This window comes from Bos taurus, chromosome 6, assembly GCF_002263795.3.
Source record: "Bos taurus isolate L1 Dominette 01449 registration number 42190680 breed Hereford chromosome 6, ARS-UCD2.0, whole genome shotgun sequence".
Lineage (NCBI taxonomy): Eukaryota > Metazoa > Chordata > Mammalia > Artiodactyla > Bovidae > Bos > Bos taurus.
Genome location: NC_037333.1, coordinates 17283618 through 17298642, shown reverse-complemented (window position 1 = coordinate 17298642; position 15025 = coordinate 17283618). Strand labels below are relative to the sequence as shown.

The 15025-nt window shown below is 39.7% G+C and overlaps 1 protein-coding gene across 14 annotated transcripts in view; it reads left to right on the top strand.

The window, feature by feature from the left end:
• Positions 1 to 5812, top strand: part of SGMS2 (sphingomyelin synthase 2) — a 98444-nt gene extending 92632 nt beyond the window's left edge. For 13 of the 14 annotated variants that reach the window (XM_010805900.4, XM_005207619.5, XM_015471498.3 and 10 more), the window contains one exon: positions 1023 to 5812. In XM_010805900.4, the coding sequence (XP_010804202.1) occupies positions 1023 to 1226 (204 nt within the window). In that variant the 3' untranslated portion in view covers positions 1227 to 5812. The remainder of the gene's footprint in view (positions 1 to 1022) is intronic. The other variant, NM_001205877.3, reaches the window with a different exon arrangement.
• The last annotated feature ends 9213 nt before the right edge of the window (positions 5813 to 15025 follow it).

The following is a 15025-nucleotide window of genomic DNA, read 5'->3' as shown; positions in this document are numbered from 1 at the left end:
GATTCTATGGACTATAGCCTGCCAGGCTTCTCTGTCCATGGGATTTTCCAGGCAAGAATACTGGAGTGGGTTGTCATTCCCTTCTCCAGGGAATCTTCCCAACCCAGGGATTGAACCTGGGTCTCCTGCTTTGCAGGCAGACTCCTTACTGTTTTAGCCTCCATCAAAGCCCACTTATCTTGGGATAGTCTGATTATTGTCCGATACCATATTTTCCATATTGTCTGATGCTTACAGTGTTATGAGAATTTGTGAACAATGAAATATGCTATTCCCTATGGATCTAACTCCAGTTCTCGTTAGTGTTGTGCCCACTAATAAATGCCCTTTCTATGGATTACTTCATTTGTCCTTGTGGCTCTGTTTCCTACTTACATCTTCCTTCTTCCGGTCCCATCTAGATACCTACTAACGCCACTGAACCGAAATCTTCATCTTTCCCCTTAAAAACTGTCAGCCTTATGAGTCTTTCCTCTTCGTTGAGCCATAGATCTGACCACTCACACATCCTGAAAATTTTTCCTCCTGGAGATCTCTCACATCCATTCCTGAGTCTCCATTTCTTCCTGGAATCACAGGCAGATTTGCCTGAGCCACAAAGAGGGGAGGGTGGAGCCAGAGTCTTGTCAGAGTTGATGCATGCGTGCTAAGTCGCTGCAGTTTTGTCCAACTCTTTGCGACCCCATGGACTGTAGCCTGGCAGGCTCCTCTGTCCATGGGGGTTCTCCAGGCAAGAATACTGGAGCAGCTTGCCATGCCCTTCTCCAGGGGATCTTCCCAACCTAGGGATTGAACCTGTGTTTCTTATGTCTCCTTCATTGGCAGGCGGGTTCTTTATCACTAGCGCCCCCTGGAAAGCCCTATCAGAGTTGGGGAAAGAAACAACGACGACTGTTGGCTTGTGATCCAGATTCTGCTGGTTTCCCTGTTCAGTTAATGCAAATGAGAGTTTAATTAAGAAGCAAAGTAGGATGCAAATCGTGAAAAATATGTCTTGTTCTCCTGTTCTTTACCTTTTACAGAACTTGAAGGTGTCTTCACAGACTAATTTCTTGTCTCGAGCGTGGTGGTTCCCCATCTTTTATTTTTTTGAGAAAAACGTACAAGGCTCGATCCCTTGCTGCTTCTCCTGGCCTCTGTCCTGGCCTCCTGGCTGCTTCAAATCATCTTGCAAGAAGTACTCACGGGTTCAGAAGATTGGCGAAGATAATGAGAAATCTACCTGAGGAGCAGAGCAGAGGCATCGGCTCTTACACCAAAAGAGTTATCGCTGTAACCAAAGGTATAGTTTTGATTTTTATTTTAGGAAAACTGATCACTAAAGGAAGAAGCGGACCAAGTTTTGTGCAAGTGATTAGAAAGATGAACGAAGTATTACCCTTTGACTGGTTTTTTTTTTTTTAATTCATCCTGAGAAAGTTAAAATTCTCCTTCGGCTCTTCATTCATTGGTGACAAGCCCTCCAACGGGGATTTTACTAATGAGCTTGTTAAAGAGGTGCCAAAGAACATGCTACTCCTTCCTTATTCTTTCTCCAGGAAAGCTCTCTACTTCAGAATTTTTTCAGGATTTTTTTTTTTTCCTCCAAGGTCAAAAGAATTTGTTAAAATTTTAAATAAATAAAGATATCTGGATATAGACAGCTACTGTGTAAATAAAATCTCCAAATGTTGAGAGTGGTTTTTTAGCGTTCGGCTTTGCAGCCGTGGGTTGTTGAGTGACCTTTGGGTGAACCTTGCTTCTGCCCTACCTCAGGGGAGGTCAGGGTCAGGTCTGGGAATATGTGCTGCTGCTACCAGCCAATGTACTATGTGTCACTTTCACTTTATTTTTTTTTTAACTGATAATTTTATAACTTAAAAAGTGAACTAAGTCAATAGAGAAGTATTTGAGACACCCCACAGATTTCACATGTGTGTAAATATTTCGAGATCCCTATGACAGGTTTAGAGGAGACATGGTGCTGTGTATGCGAATGTAGGGGGCTTCTGTTCTCCACCTGGTAAATTCACACCTGTACCCCCCAAGGCAGCCAACAGTGTAGCACAGGCTGAACATACATGCATGTGTAAACTGACACTCCTGCCCTGTGGGAAACAAGCCTGTGTTTTTCTGCCAGGTCACACACACCCTGGCTGAGATCTGTCATGGAGCTGTGAATTGGAACTCAGAAATCCAATTGGTCACATGTCACTGAAAACCATTTCTTCCTAGTTCCACTGTGCTTTGTGGAAAAACCAAGATGGGGTCCAAAAGTTGATCTCATCCTTGCCTTTTAGCAAGAGACTCATTTCTTATGTACTGGTCCTAAGGACACATACCACAGTTGAGCAATTTTACTTTGACCCTGAAATGATGCCACGGTGCTGCACTGTAATCTGCGGTTGGAATGGGTGCGTTAGGTGGTGACGGCTCCTCAGTAAAGGGGGTAGCTGTTTCTCAAGTTCTTTCAGGTGATGTTAAAAAAAAAAAAGATGGATTTTTAAAAAATCCGGCCAGATTTAGTGCATTGTTTAATGCTGTTGAATCTTTTGGATAATTCTTGGCTTGATTTCTTTAAACATCTAGTAATCATAGAAAAAAATTTAAGGTTACAAAATCATCAACAGTAGTCAGAGAGGGGAGAAGTCAGTATGGGTAGCAGGAGGCAGTTACATTTATATTGATGGTGAAGAACTCTCCCCACTTAGAATGGAAAACACCCCTAAGTTTGTCATTGTCGATGAGTCGGCCTCGACTCGGTACACAAAATTGAACTTTACCTTGTCTAAGAGAAGCACAAAACAATTCTGTTCAGAAGGGTCATCATCCTTTGGTGCTAAAATTCTGTGCATGTTTTCTGTATGATTCTTTCTGTAAAAGAGAAACACTAAAGGTTGAATCAGAAGGCAGAAAGACTAACTTACTTATTTAAAACACGAATTGAAACCCTATACATCCTTGGCAGGTTTTGAAATGCAAGAAGTCTTTCCAGTATTTATTAGTAAGTCAATAAGAACCATATGTACAGCTTACGTGGTGTATTTAACTATAATTCTACATAATTTTCACTTATTTTCATTTGTTAAACATTGACGCTTGCGATAAGACAATGTATTCTACTTGAAAATACTGATTTTAAATTTCTCCTGTCTAATTGTGAGGAAAAGTGTCTGACACAGAAGCTTGAGTTTTGTTCTCCTAACACTGATATATTCCTTGAGCCTTGAATTCAAATAAAACAACTTGATATACCTTAGAGCCTCATTCAGCTATATCTGGCATAACCCACTCTTTTTCAAATTAAGTAAGGAAAGGTGTTTAAGCTTGAAAAATCATGGTGTATTGATTATTGGACAACCTTGAAAACAGTATAAACTTTGCATTTTAATCAAGTAATCCAGTTTTCGTTTTTTTAAATGCCATCACCTTTTGAAGAACTTTAAAAACATCTATGACCCCATGTAAGGACACTGGTGCTCCCATGTATATGCCACTGCTCTTTAATAAATGCTGTGGAAGCATGTGGTATGACAGTAAGGGGAAAGGGGAATATTAGAGTTTCTAGATGGGAAAATAAAGAGAAATAGCAAAACCCATTTACATTTAGGAAACCAAACGAGGTTCAACCCCATATGCCTCTTGGGGATATAAAACATAAACAACTATTAGTCTTACTGTGGTGATAATTTCACAATATGTACAAATAGATCATTACATTGTAAACCTAAAATTCATATGATGTTTTATGTCAATTATACCTCGATTGAAAAAAAACGTAATTATGAGCTTGCCTTTTGAAATAACATAAGATCTTATCTATTATCCTTGTTTTTGTAAGCCAGTGCTCCAGTTTTAAGCTTTTTCTGTGATGAAGTCCTTGGTGCAATATTTCTATAATATATAATTTCTACGAATGATGCCACATTTAAAAAAAAATCTTTCAAGTGAAAATGAGTTCCTTTCAGATTCTTTTTTTTTTTTTTTTTTGAGTTCCTACATTAGCTCTGAAAATAAAGTCTTCTTACCCACTCAGTTCCACCCAAGGTAATTTGGAATTTGGTATTTAATTTCCTGGCATCTTGGGAAACGAGTTTTGCTATGGAAGGAAGGTGGTTGTGACTGAGCCGGTTGATGACAGCGCATAAGGTTCTTTGCTGTACAGCAGTGCCCTCTTGTGGAAATATGTTATATGACTTGGAACACAAACTAGACACAAGGGTATTTCCAAGGTTTTAAAGGTGTTTTAAAGTTATTATTTTTACCAGTAATCTGAAAGCATCATGCAAAAGTAATAATTTTTTTCAAAAGGAATTATTTTAAAGGCATTTTAAACCTTTTCCAAAGGGAAAATGTACTTAGGTCACAGGGGTTATAGTTCTAATATTTTATCCATCTGATCAAAGAAAATGTGCAGACCATTTTTACCTCTCACTATCACAATCATTAATGTCTCCCTTTATAACTTCCTATTCTTTGTTTACCTTGAAACACCAAGTTTGCCATCTTTCTCGTGTGTGTGTGTGTGTTTTTTTTTTTTACATGCTAGAATTCATGCAGTTACTTTTTTGAGTTAACATCTTGTCCCTTGAACATTTTGAATATTTCTCTTAAAATTCTTTTATATTGTTGACTTTGTTTTGCGCTGGAAAGCTGATTTCAAATGTTAGCCGGTCTTAACACCCTCACTCCTGTAGTGTAAGGAAGTGTGAGAAGGAATTTCTTAATAAATGAGTTTACATGTTTAAATCGGACATATTATAATTAATATGCTATATGTTGAAGGCTTTTCTATTTGTATGTATAGTCCTTTTTTAATGTCATTGTGTTGCAATAATTTAACTCCTTTGACTTACTTGCTAAAAATATTTCTTCTATTAAGAAGTGCTCTTGACTTCAATACCTAAACACTGAAAATCATGTCGAAAGGTACCCAAAGATAAGTTTTTATACAGATACACACCTTGTAAGTTCTGATTTATTTTATTACTCATTAAGATAACTATGTTGTGTTCTGAATGAATCATGAATAAGAATAGCTGTTTATTGTGGATTTATTTAAAACTGTCCTTTAAAAGAAAACGAAGAAGCTATAAGCTAATCTAATTGCCAAGTTGGAATTCATTATTTAGTTTACCTCCTATGCAATGATTAATGCTGCAAAATGTATGGTTATGTTTTGCTATATTCACAAAAGAAATATTACAAGGTTTGAGAGGTAGCTAATTGCATCTTTCGGAAATTTACTGTACTGTTTCAATGTGTTAAGTGCCTTGTTGTAAAGTAAAATTCTAAGTCTAGAATTCGTTATTTTCCTGACATATATTTTTCATTATGATATATACTGTATATTATTGTAATAGTTTTATTAAATGCTTATGTTTTAATTAAATATGTAAATTTCAGAAACTCTTTTCTCCTACCCACTGGTACCTTAATCATTGGTCTGTCGTACAGATTTGAATTCAGGTTCTTTTTTTCAAAAGAGGAAATTCTCTTAGTTTAGAAATATGTTTTCCATGCTTGTGCTTTTGTGTTTGTTGAAACATTTCAGGAGGAATTTGGGCGTGTTAACTATAGTTTGTACTTCAAAATGCCATTTTACATTTACATTTTAAGTGCCTAATTGTTAGTTAAAACTAATTTATTTTCTATTCTATAAAAGAATGTGTCTACTTGGTTTCTAATCTCTTTGGCTTTGCTTAAAAAAAAAAAAAAAAAGCAAGAGCCTATACTTTGTATTTACCCAATAAACCACCATGACATCAACAGTCTTTTCAAAATTAGTATTATGGGTTTTCTTCAATTAAAACAGATTATTGCTTTCTTTAAATGTTTGTAAAAATTATTTAGTTTTAAGTAGTTATTAAAACCACAGGAGGGTTATTTTCTTCAAGCACTATTTTTTAAATAAGCTGATAACATCATACTAATTAAACTGGGGTGTGTTATTTTCCTGCCCTTGGATTTAAGATGAGAAATAATTCACAACAGTGTAAAGTCATTCGTGGAAAGGTATAAAATCAGGTCCCTGCTCCATAATTCAGAGTCTCATTGTTCACAGAGTAAAAAATAACAAAATGATAAATCATTAATTCTTCAAGGAAAGCAGAGTCCTTTCTGTTGCTCAATTCTGAAAGAAATTATCATCCTCTTCTTTCACAAAGTGAGCCCCAAGGTAATGTCCTTAGCCAGACTTCAGTAGGCACTGCAACAGTGCTTTGCTATAAGTTGTTTTAGGCCCCCTGATAAAAGATGAAGGCATGACCTTCAAAGGACCTCAGTGGGATGAGGGGACAAGGGTAAGATAATATGGTTCAAAGATCAAATTGTTGGATAATTCAGGTTTCTTTGGATTATCTGGAAATGATAGAGTGAGTCTAAATCACAGTAGTCTATTCATCACCTCCACCCCAGTTTTGGATGAAAAACTTGTTCCATCCTTCTGTTTGAAATATTGGCTTGCTGATTTTGCTGGCCAGAGCCTCAAAGATTGCCTTTTTTATCAAGAATGCATGATACAAGGAACTAACGTGCTGTTTGACAAACCTTGACACCTAACTTTTCCCTTTCCTTAAAAAAAATTTTTTTTGTTTTGTTTTTGGCTGCACTGGATCTTCGTTGCTGTACGTGGCTTTCTCTGGTTGCAGAGAGCAGAGGCTACTCTCTAGTTTTGGCACCCAAGCCTCTGATTGCGGTGTGGCTTCTCCTCTTGCTCAGCACGAGCTCTAGAGTGAGGACTCAGTTGTGGCCCATGGGCCCAGTTGCCCCAGGGCATGTGGGATCTTCCTGGACCAGGGATCGAACCCATGTCCCCTGCATTGGCAGGAGGATTCTCAACCACTGGACCACCAGAGAAGTCCTGACATTTCATTTTCTTCTAATAAAATATATAAGACTATCAGAAGCATAGTACTAGATTACTCACCAAATAATGAGTAATAATGCGTGTTAGAATAGTGGATTATGCACTGCTGTTGCTACTGCTGCTAAGTCACTTCAGTCGTGTCCGATTCTGTGCGATCCCATAGACGGCAGCCCACCAGGCTCCCCTGTCCCTGGGATTCTCCAGGCAAGAACACTGGAGTGGGTTGCCTTGTCCTTCTCCAATGTGTGAAAGTGAAAAGTGAAAGTGAAGTCGCTCAGTCGTGTCCGACTCTTCGAGACCCCATGGACTGCAGCCCACCAGGCTGCTCCGCCCATGGGATTTTCCAGGCAAGAGTGCTGGAGTAAGGTGCCATCACCTTCTCTGGGATTATGCACTACTGTGTGGCTAGAGCATATTTAATTTATATGTGGCAGATGTACAATGAGCCATCTCATTTTACAGTTTTTATGCTTGACATACATTCTTGAATCTTTACAAAATCCCACAAGGTAGACAAGGAAAGAGTTGGTGACCTCGTTTTGTGAGATGAAAGAGCTAAGAAGTGTTACAGCTGGAACCTGAATCTTGTTTTCTCTGGTTTTCTGCCTCCCTGTGATAATTACTATGGTTACCATCACTGTTCAGAGGTTTTGTTTTTGTAGTTGTTGTTGCTTGTTTTTGGAGAAGTTTATTCTCTTATCGACCAATTCGTTTGTTGAGAGGGAAACTGATCCTTGGAACAAGTTCTTTGTCCAATGCTGCTGATTTTTTCTTATAGTTGGGATTTACTACATTTCAGAGGGGGAGAAAAGTCAACTCTTCTCCTGCAAAATGGCCGTGAAAATAAATAAATCTCTGGGTTTGAGCTTACAAATTTGTTACAATAAAACAAAGTTATTACAAGTATCCCTTATAGGATGCTAAAGCTAAATCACTTCAGTTGTGTCCAACTCTGCGATCCCATGGACTATAGCCTACCAGGCTCCTCTGTCCATGGGATTCTCCAGGCAAGAATTTTGGAGTGTGTTGCCATTTCCTCCAATAGTACATAATTACTGTCATGCACCTTAGCCTTACACAGGTTGGGGTGGTGGTGGTTGGGGAGTGAATAGGTTTTATCTCTAAATGTGACTCTCAGGGATTAGTCTCGAGGGGAAATCAAAAGGAGGAAGAGATACATTGACCTGCTTTCAAAGGACGGCAAAGCTCTGAGGAAATGGAACTGAGTCTTGGGACACATCGTGGTCTGGGTTGATTCTGGGCTCCCCAAAGGACCAAAGTGAAGCCATAGGATTGTTTGGCCCTAGTGTGAACTGGTGAGTTCTCTGTACTAAAAATCTGTCCAACACATGTGCTTGCATCCGACCAAGTGTCTGGGCACACTTTGCCTCAGTTCTTGTTTCCAAGAAGTTATCTTTCTCTACCTAAATTCCTTTAAGCTACCATGATCAGGCACTGCAAGTTGGTGTCCTCTTGTTTAACACCAGGCGAGTCTCATTGTGCTCCTTTTACACTTGAAGGAACTCTGACTGAGAGAGAGAAACGGGGCACACAACTGCTGATGGGCACACAACTGTCCAAGCCCGTAATTTCCCCATTGCACCAGTGGGATGGAAGAATCACCCCACATGGGAGGAATGAAGGAGGAGAAGAATGGCCTCTTGCAGAAATCTTTTGACAACCAAGTTTTGTGTTGTTGAGAGCAAAGTTGAGCAGTGCGTGACCTTGAGCTCTATAAGATGCTATGACCCACATTCTGCAAATGTCCTGTCTCCACGTTAACTCGAGTCCTTTCATCTCTGTGTTCTTTTCTTCTTTATAACCCCATGCCCTGTAACCGATGTGCAATGATAGCATCTTCCCTCTCCTTTCATCACACACCTGCCTCCGGCAGATGGCAGGAGCCCTGGGTCTGCAAGGAGACTCCCCCCAGAGCACACACCCCAGGGTCCCCAGGCACACAGCGCTTTGCAGGGAGGGAGCCATACTTTGTGAACATACTTTGTATTACATCTGGTCAATTTCCTAGTCCATGGTTTGAAGGGAATGTTTACATTTGACACCAGGGGAAAGACATTTCCCTGATGTCCTAGTCGTTTAAGCTGTTTTAACAAAATACCATAACCTGGGTAGCTTAAACAACAAACACTTCTCCTGATTCTGGAGGTTGGGAAGTCGGAGGCCACGGTGCCAGCATGGTCAGTTTCTGGTGAGGCCCATCTTCCCTGTTTCCTCTCACGTGGGACATGGCACATAGAGAGAGCTCTGATCTCTTTCTCTTCTTCTAAGGACCCTTTCATTACCCGTATGACCTCTAAACCCAATAACCTCCCAAAGACCACACCTTTGAATACAGTCCTCTAGAGGTTTTATTTCAACATGATGGATTTGTGTGTGTGTGGGGCGGGGAGGGGGACACAAACATGTAGTCCATAACATCTGGGTTTCAAATTTGTATAAAATCAGACATTTGATTTTACACAGATACATTTTTTAAAAGCAAAGTGCACTTTTTATCAGCTCTGAAGCTCTTTGGGCCCCGAGTCTCTTCTGATCTGGGAGCCTGTTGATGAATGCAAGGCACTTGCCCGCTGCTTCAATGAGCAGCCCCTCTGTCCTGGTCAGGCTGCTCTCCTCCTGGTCTGCTGTGCTGCAGCGCCCAGTCCAGCCACGTGAGGTGCTGCCCCAGATTGTCACCTGCCTGCTGAAGAAGGCAGGGGACATGGTGGCCCTGTGTTCTCTGGGTTTGAATCTCGCTTCTTCCAGTACTGGCTGAGGTGAAGACCTGAAACACGTTGCCTAACCTCTGCGCCTCGGTTTCTTTATCTGTGGGATGGAAATCGTAACAGTCCCTGTCTCACAGAACTGGTGAAAGAAATGAAAGGGGTTGTTATAAGGGACACATTCAGTGTTAGCCAAATGCACTTAAATCTTCTGAGTACAGTAGTTCTAACTCTGAAGTTATTCGTGTATATCCAGATCTTGCTTGTCCTAAAAGTTCAGCAGAAGTCTCATCTCCTGAAAGCTTTGCCTTACTTCTCTGAATCTGAATTCCTCCCTAAAAGATACATGCAAAAAAAATTGTCAAAATGTGAGATACACCCACTGGTTTAAGATCTTAAAAGACAAGCCCTGTTAATATACCAAATTAAAGTTCCTTCAGAGAAAGAATTGTCTTAGTATTTGTCCCAGTGTCTAAGTAAGTTCTTACCACAGCAAGTATTTGTTGAATGATATTTTTCTACCTCCTAACATCATGTTGCAGATTGGAGGTAATGTACAGTAAAGCAGTTGATAGTGCCTGATTATATACGTCTATTATATATTGGGGCTTCCCTGGTGGCGCAGAGGTTAAAGCGTCTGCCTGCAATGTGGGAGACCTGGGTTCAATCCCGGGGTCAGGAATAATGCCTAATTAGAAAATAAACTTCATGGAATTTTAAAATTTTATTGGAAGTAGTTTTAGAATTTTTAAATTGCAAGAACTTAATAATTCTCTACTTAATTCAAGATACATATGTTTGTCATGCTGTACAAGCTTTTTGGATTTCAGTTGAGAACAATGTCAGGTGTTTGAGCTTATGTTCTAAAGTCCCCACATCACCTACCTTCCCCACATTTACCACACTAGATAAAAACAAGCCCCCCCCCATATTTATTCCAGTATAATTTTAATAGAAGTTGGAAATAAACTAAGTATTTCTTAGCAGAGGACTGGACTACCGTTGTGACGTACCTGTAGTCTTGGTTTCGTCTCTGCCCCTTTACAGGACAGTCAAAATGATTCTATTAAAACATCAGTGTTAAATAAGAAGAGCGGTGCCATTTATGGGCAGCAGGGGGAATCTGTGTAAGCATATAAGTAATCTGAGAGGAAATGCTTCCCACTTCTAACAGAGATCCCCTCCCACTGGTAGAAGGACAAAGTGCATGAGTGTATGTGTGTATGCACTTTGTTCTATTGGTACTTTGGTCTTAGTACCAATTCTATTTCTTGGTATTTATCTTACTGAAATAACCATAGGTATATATATCACATTATTGTTCATAATAGCAAAAAAATCGAAAATAGCTCATGTTGACAATAGGCTATGGGTCAGATCAATTTTGAAATATTCCTAAACAATGAACAAGATTTTTAAAAGTCCAGAAGTCAGCAGATAATGGCCTGCAGGATAAGTCCAGCTGGTTGCCTGTTTTCTCAATGAGGTTTTACTGAAATACAACCATGACCATTTATTTATTGCCTATGGCTACTTTCCGGCTCCCACAGCACAATTGTACGGTTGTGACAGAGGCCAAATTGTCAACAAAACCAAAAATATTTACTGTTTGGTCCTTTACAGGAAATGTTGCTGAATCCTTGGGCTAGAAGAGAGTAATTAAAAATAATTTGTGGGAGAACAACATAAAAAATGTTAATGACACATATACATATTTATTTATAAAAATTAAAAATATCATAGATATATGAATTAAAAGACTGGAAGGATACATACAGAAATATAATAAATTAACCCTAGGTGGAAAAAATAAAAAGGTTATTATTTTCTCCTTTACAGTTTCTTGCATTTTCAAATTTTCTACAAAACTATGTATTGCCATTTTAAAAATCAGAGTGAAACTATCAATTTTCAAATATCTTATTTGCTGTGAGTATGTTCTTGCCTAAAGGAAAGAGTAGGTAACCTTTGAAGTGAAAGTTGCTCAGCCGTGTCCAACTCTTTGCAACCCCATGGGGGCTGTATAGTCCGTGGAATTCTCCAGCCAGAACACTGGAGTGGGCAGCCGTTCCCTTCTCCAGGGGATTTTCCCAACCCAGGAATTGAACCTAGGTTTCCCACATTGCAGGTGGATTCCTTACCCACTCATGTCCCTCCTAAAACATGATTCTACATGAGACTTAGAAACGAGGCTTCATTATTAGCCAAAGCATGCTGACTGCCATCAGGAAGTAAAAACCCTATGCTTTATTGAGGCAAAGGGCTTTACTTGACCTTGGGAATGTACTTTATTTTTTTCAGATTTTATTAACTAAACATGTTATTAATCAAGGGCCAAGTTCAAGGTCCTGATAATCTACTTAAGAGGGCGAATCTTAGGGACCAGAGGCATTTTAGAGCCTTGGATTAAGCTCCCTCATTTTACAGTGAAGAAGTCGGAAAGGTTAACAACTTGTCCACGCAGCCCATTTAGATCTAGGCAGACTCCATGCTGAGTTCTGCAAAATAAATGGAAATGAGGGAGAAGAAAGGAACAGGGATTCCAGCTTGCTTTGGCTTACATAAAAATCAAAGTCCACAGTCTGTAACCAAATGGCCAGGCTAATTAAAGTAAGGTTATGTTTATTTTGGTGATTGCAGCCATGAAATTAAAAGAAGCTTACTCCTTGGAGAAGGAAATAGCAACCCACTCCAGTACTCTTGCCTGGACAGAGGAGCCTTGTAGGCTACAGTCCATGGGGTCGCAAAGAGTCAGACATGACTGAGCAACTTGACTTCTCACTCACTCCTTGGAAGGAAAGTTATGACCAACCTAGATAGCATATTATAAAGCAGAGATATTACTTTGCTAACAAAGGTCCGTCTAGTCAAGGCTATGGTTTTTCCAGTGGTCACGTATGGATGTGAGAGTTTGACTGTGAAGAAAGCTGAGCACTGAAGAATTGATGCTTTTGAACTGTGGTGCTGGAGAATACTCTTGTGAGTCGCTTAGACTGCAAGGAGATCCAACCAGTCCATCCTAAAGGAGACCAGTCCTGGGTGTTCATTGGAAGGACTGATGCTAAGGCTGAAACTCCAATACTTTGGCCACCTCATGCAAAGAGTTGATTCATTAGAAAAGACCCTGATGCTGGGAGGGATTGGGGGCAGGAGGTGAAGGGGACGACAGAGGATGAGATGGCTGGATGGCATCACCGACTCCATGCACATGAGTTTGGGTGAACTCTAGGAGTTGGTGATGGACAGGGAGGCCTGGCATGCTGCCATTCATGGGGTCACAAAGAGTCGGACATGACTGAGCGACTGAACTGAACTGATGTTTATCTTTTAAGAGGAATGTTACTATTTAACCACTTTCTTATCTCTATTTACATACTAAAGTACTGGTCACTCTTGTTATAACTACATCCCATAACTGTTTATTGGGCATGCATTTCACAATAGGTAGATAAGTCTTCTTACTTCACCTGTGTCTTTTCTTTCCAAGATACTGGATTTCTTTTTTTTTTTTTTTAGTTTGTTTTACTGAGACAAAGTTTACCTTCCATGAAATGCACAGTTCAGTTTTGACAAATGTGTAGGCCCATGGTAACCAACACTCCAATCAACACATACAACATTTCCACCTCACCCCCTGGAAAAGTGTTTCATGTCCCTTTCTCAGTCAGTCCTGCCCTCTGCCCTGGTTTATACCACCACGAGTTAGGCGTGCCTTTCTAGAACTTGTTATAAATGAGTTCTTTCAGTATGTAGACTTTTATGCCTGGCTCTTTGACTCAGAATAGTGGTTTTTTAGAATCATCATGCTCTGGGGTGTATGATACCTTATACCTTTTTACTGATAAGTAGTAGTCTATTTTGGGCTTCTCTGGTGGCTCAGATGGTAAAGCATCCACCTGCAATGCAGGAGACCCAGGTTTGATCTCTGGGCCAGGAAGATCCCTTGGAGAAGCAAATGGCTACCCAGTCCAGTATTCTTGCCCGGAGAATCCCATGGACAGAGGAGCCTGGTGGGCTACAGTCCATGGGGTTGCAGAGTCGGACACAACTGAGCAACCAAGTACCCAGTCTATTTTACAAAGAGGTGGAATCCCCATCCTCTTCTGTTGAAGGACCTCTGGACCAGTTTGGGCAGTAAACAAAAATATATGTTCCGCTCCTACTTTAAAAAGTTTTGAGAATTGGATTTTGTTACTATTGAGATTCTGCCTTCTACCAATACTTTTCAGGGTCCTCCCCTCATCTCCTCTCCAGGAAAATCATAATACATTCAACTAGAGAAGAATGATATGGGTAATATTAAAGATGGGCCAGTTTATTTATTCATCATACAAGTCTGAAAGGCTGAGTATAGAAAGTAAGTTAATATACTGGCCAGTCTCACAATCTAATTTTGGAAAAGGCAGGTGAAGTTGCAAGAGGTGAAAAAGGAAGGTAATACCACCAACCTGTAGAGTCAGGGCCCAGAGATAATTATTACCATTGCCGCTTGTACTCATTGAGCCTGAACTAAATGCTAGACATTGTGCTAATTACTTCATGTAATCCTTACACTTGATGTAGGCACATTGGTTAACCCAGTTTCCTGTAGGGCAAATGGACGCTCAGAGAACATGCATAGAAGTACCTATATACCATAAGTGGAAGTATGTATGAAGGAGTATATATGAAGCAAATCATAGGAACTTAAAGGAAATGAAGGATTTAATTTTTAAATGGCGAGTAGAGTTGTGCAACTAAATAATACAATTAGTATTTCAACTTTTCCTTTCATTAGCATTTTGCAAACTCTTCTTAAGCCGTAAGCTCTCTCTGTTCATGCTCACTGACTCTGGATGGGTATCCTGTGTAGCATTTACTTCCCAGGGAATTACAAGCCGGCTGGACAATTGTAGTTTTACAAATAGAGTAATTTAACACCTCTCTTTTAAAGATTTAACACCACTCTTGATAACAAAATAATAGTACTTAGATATTTTGGATATACTGTTACCAACAATTCTGGCTGAAATCCAGCAAGAAGGATTCCAGTGGGAAGGTGAGTAGTTTAAATGATCTTTGGGGATTCCATTTAAAAATGTTTCCCTTAATACTCCTCTCCTCTTCCTTTCCCTCTCTCCCCACCCCAAAGATCTTTTGGTATTCCTTTCCTTTACTGCTACTGATTATTATATTATTCCTCTATTTAAAATAGGATGGATGAAGTAGACAGTATTCCTTTTTCTGACAAGAAAGGCCTGAATATCATTTGGGAAAATTCATCCTTAAGAAGCACTGGATGAGCTATATGTTTCATGTTAAAATAATTTATCCATAGTATGTATTATGAACAAGGGCTCCCTTTCTGAATTAGTTTGCAAGGGCTGCCATAACAAAGTACTACAGACTTCCTCAATTTCTGGAGGCTAGAAATCTAAGAATCAAGGTGTTGGTAGGGTTGATCTCATTCTGAGTC